Source organism: Echinococcus granulosus, assembly GCF_000524195.1.
Source record: "Echinococcus granulosus chromosome Unknown EG_S00335, whole genome shotgun sequence".
Lineage (NCBI taxonomy): Eukaryota > Metazoa > Platyhelminthes > Cestoda > Cyclophyllidea > Taeniidae > Echinococcus > Echinococcus granulosus.
In genome coordinates this window covers 3,322-5,141 of record NW_020170715.1, presented here as the reverse complement: position 1 = coordinate 5,141, position 1,820 = coordinate 3,322, and the positions used below count along the sequence as shown (strand labels likewise).

Genomic DNA, 1,820 nt, shown 5'->3' with positions numbered 1-1,820 from the left:
CCATTTAACTGTTTGTATTCGAATTTATATTTTACTATTGCTACTGATAATGCTTACGTAGAGCGTATTTAGTAGGCACGAGAGAATTGGGATGCTTCGCCTTGTCCAGCTGACTTGTTCAGGTATAGTAGTTCTGTTCCACACACTAGTCCATTGCATGGTGATTTGAGTGATTCATGGGCGAATCAATTTACCCGTTTGCCGTTTGATTCTATCCTTGCTGTTTTCAACCAACAAGGTGGATATAGGTTGTATTGTTAATCTCAGTGGGAATATCTCACCTCTTCCATAAAGTCACTATACCACGACGAATCTAAGTCGGTGTGATAAGCGTGGTCCGCAGTTGTTAATGCCAAAATTGGTGGCGCGTGACGACATGGCCACTCTAAGCATAAAATGCAATTAGTTTTGCAACCAGTTACCTACAAATGCCCTAATGATATGTTTAAATTGAGTTATGAGGGAATCGGCTCGATTAGGGCATGCTCATTCCTATTAATTGGCAAAATTGTGACAGCTAAATATAAGGCATCATATTTTGTCCATTTGCATCCATAACAAACCGTTGCTTCTCTTATTCCCCAAACTAACAACCAATAAATTAATTACTGATTATAAACGCACTACGATATAAATCTGAATTTGAAGTTAATATTTAACACTTAAGCTCCAATAAATACCGAATACGTTATTATTTTCCAGTAGATTTACGCCCAAAGTGGCAAGACTAACTAATAAAAATTAAATGCAGTCGTTCCTCCGATTATTGCAGCAAAACTAGAACAGATCTCCTTTTTATGGATCAGTAATTTAGCAAACTTTGTCATAAGTTAAAATCAAATAAAATTAGAGTGATTTTTAAGCCTATTTTGTTTAACTTAACTCCACTGGCAGATATTAAGACCAAAGCAATGTGATGACGCTAAATGGCGCATAGTTAGTTCACTTTCTATATACAATAAGTAAACCACTTTACATGTGCCTGACTGTTAGCGTTTTACCTGAGACATGATTCCAATAGGGCTACAAAGCAGGCGTATAAGTAGCCTGAAGGCATGGTATTTTTAAAAGCTTTCTGCAGCACAAGAATTTATCCTCTTAGATTTAGCAAATTGGTTTATTTTAATGTAGTGGAAACTAATCGTAAAGCAGTGTACGAGGCGAAATAATTTGAATGGCGTATTTTTAGAAAGTAGAGAAAATGAAAGTAGCCAAGATTACACTTATTTAACGTTTTCAAGAAACGTATTTTCAAATTTTAAAAAACACAATTTCGATTAAAAGAAGAGATAGTTACTAGGACAGTCGTTGCAAACCGCAAAATTTCACCTTGGTGACCGAAGGAGGCTGTTCATGCCTTATTTAAACACGCACTACTATGCGGCCACTCCCAAAACTCATAAAATTCCAGTAAAAATTAGCCTCGTTAAAATAACCGCTCTACATTAAAGGCACAAAACATTTTTGTAAAGTAATTTTAATTTTTTATGCAAACTAAATTCACCCATGAGGCTCTGCCAATTTGTGTTAACGCAGATCACGTGATTATACAACTCAAAGTCGCTCTTAAATGGATGGGGCGTATTTGAAAGGCTTGATTCCAGCTTTAGTAAGTAATGATGGGGTTATAAATACGGTTTATTTTCAATTATTAATCGGTTATTGTTTCCATTTAAAGCTGCTCAACATAAAAGAGTGAAACCATATTTTAATGCAGAGTAGATGACTCCACATTCAAATTAAACTTGTGCCACATATTTAAATTAGCAGTCGAAAAACAAGTGTATTAACTTTTACCAATTGCTTAGTAATTTTTTTAC

General features: G+C 35.1%; 1 protein-coding gene across 1 annotated transcript in view; it reads left to right on the top strand. All coding sequences in view use genetic code 11, as the record gives it.

Moving 5' to 3' along the window:
- The window catches only part of EGR_11028 (hypothetical protein), a gene marked incomplete at both ends in the record, with an annotated part of 6,140 nt that extends 4,859 nt beyond the window's left edge, over positions 1-1,281 (top strand). The window contains 2 exons of the mRNA XM_024500277.1: positions 1,082-1,153; positions 1,197-1,281. Coding sequence (XP_024345308.1) covers positions 1,082-1,153; positions 1,197-1,281 — 157 coding nt within the window. The remainder of the gene's footprint in view (positions 1-1,081; positions 1,154-1,196) is intronic.
- Between the last annotated feature and the right edge of the window lie 539 nt (positions 1,282-1,820).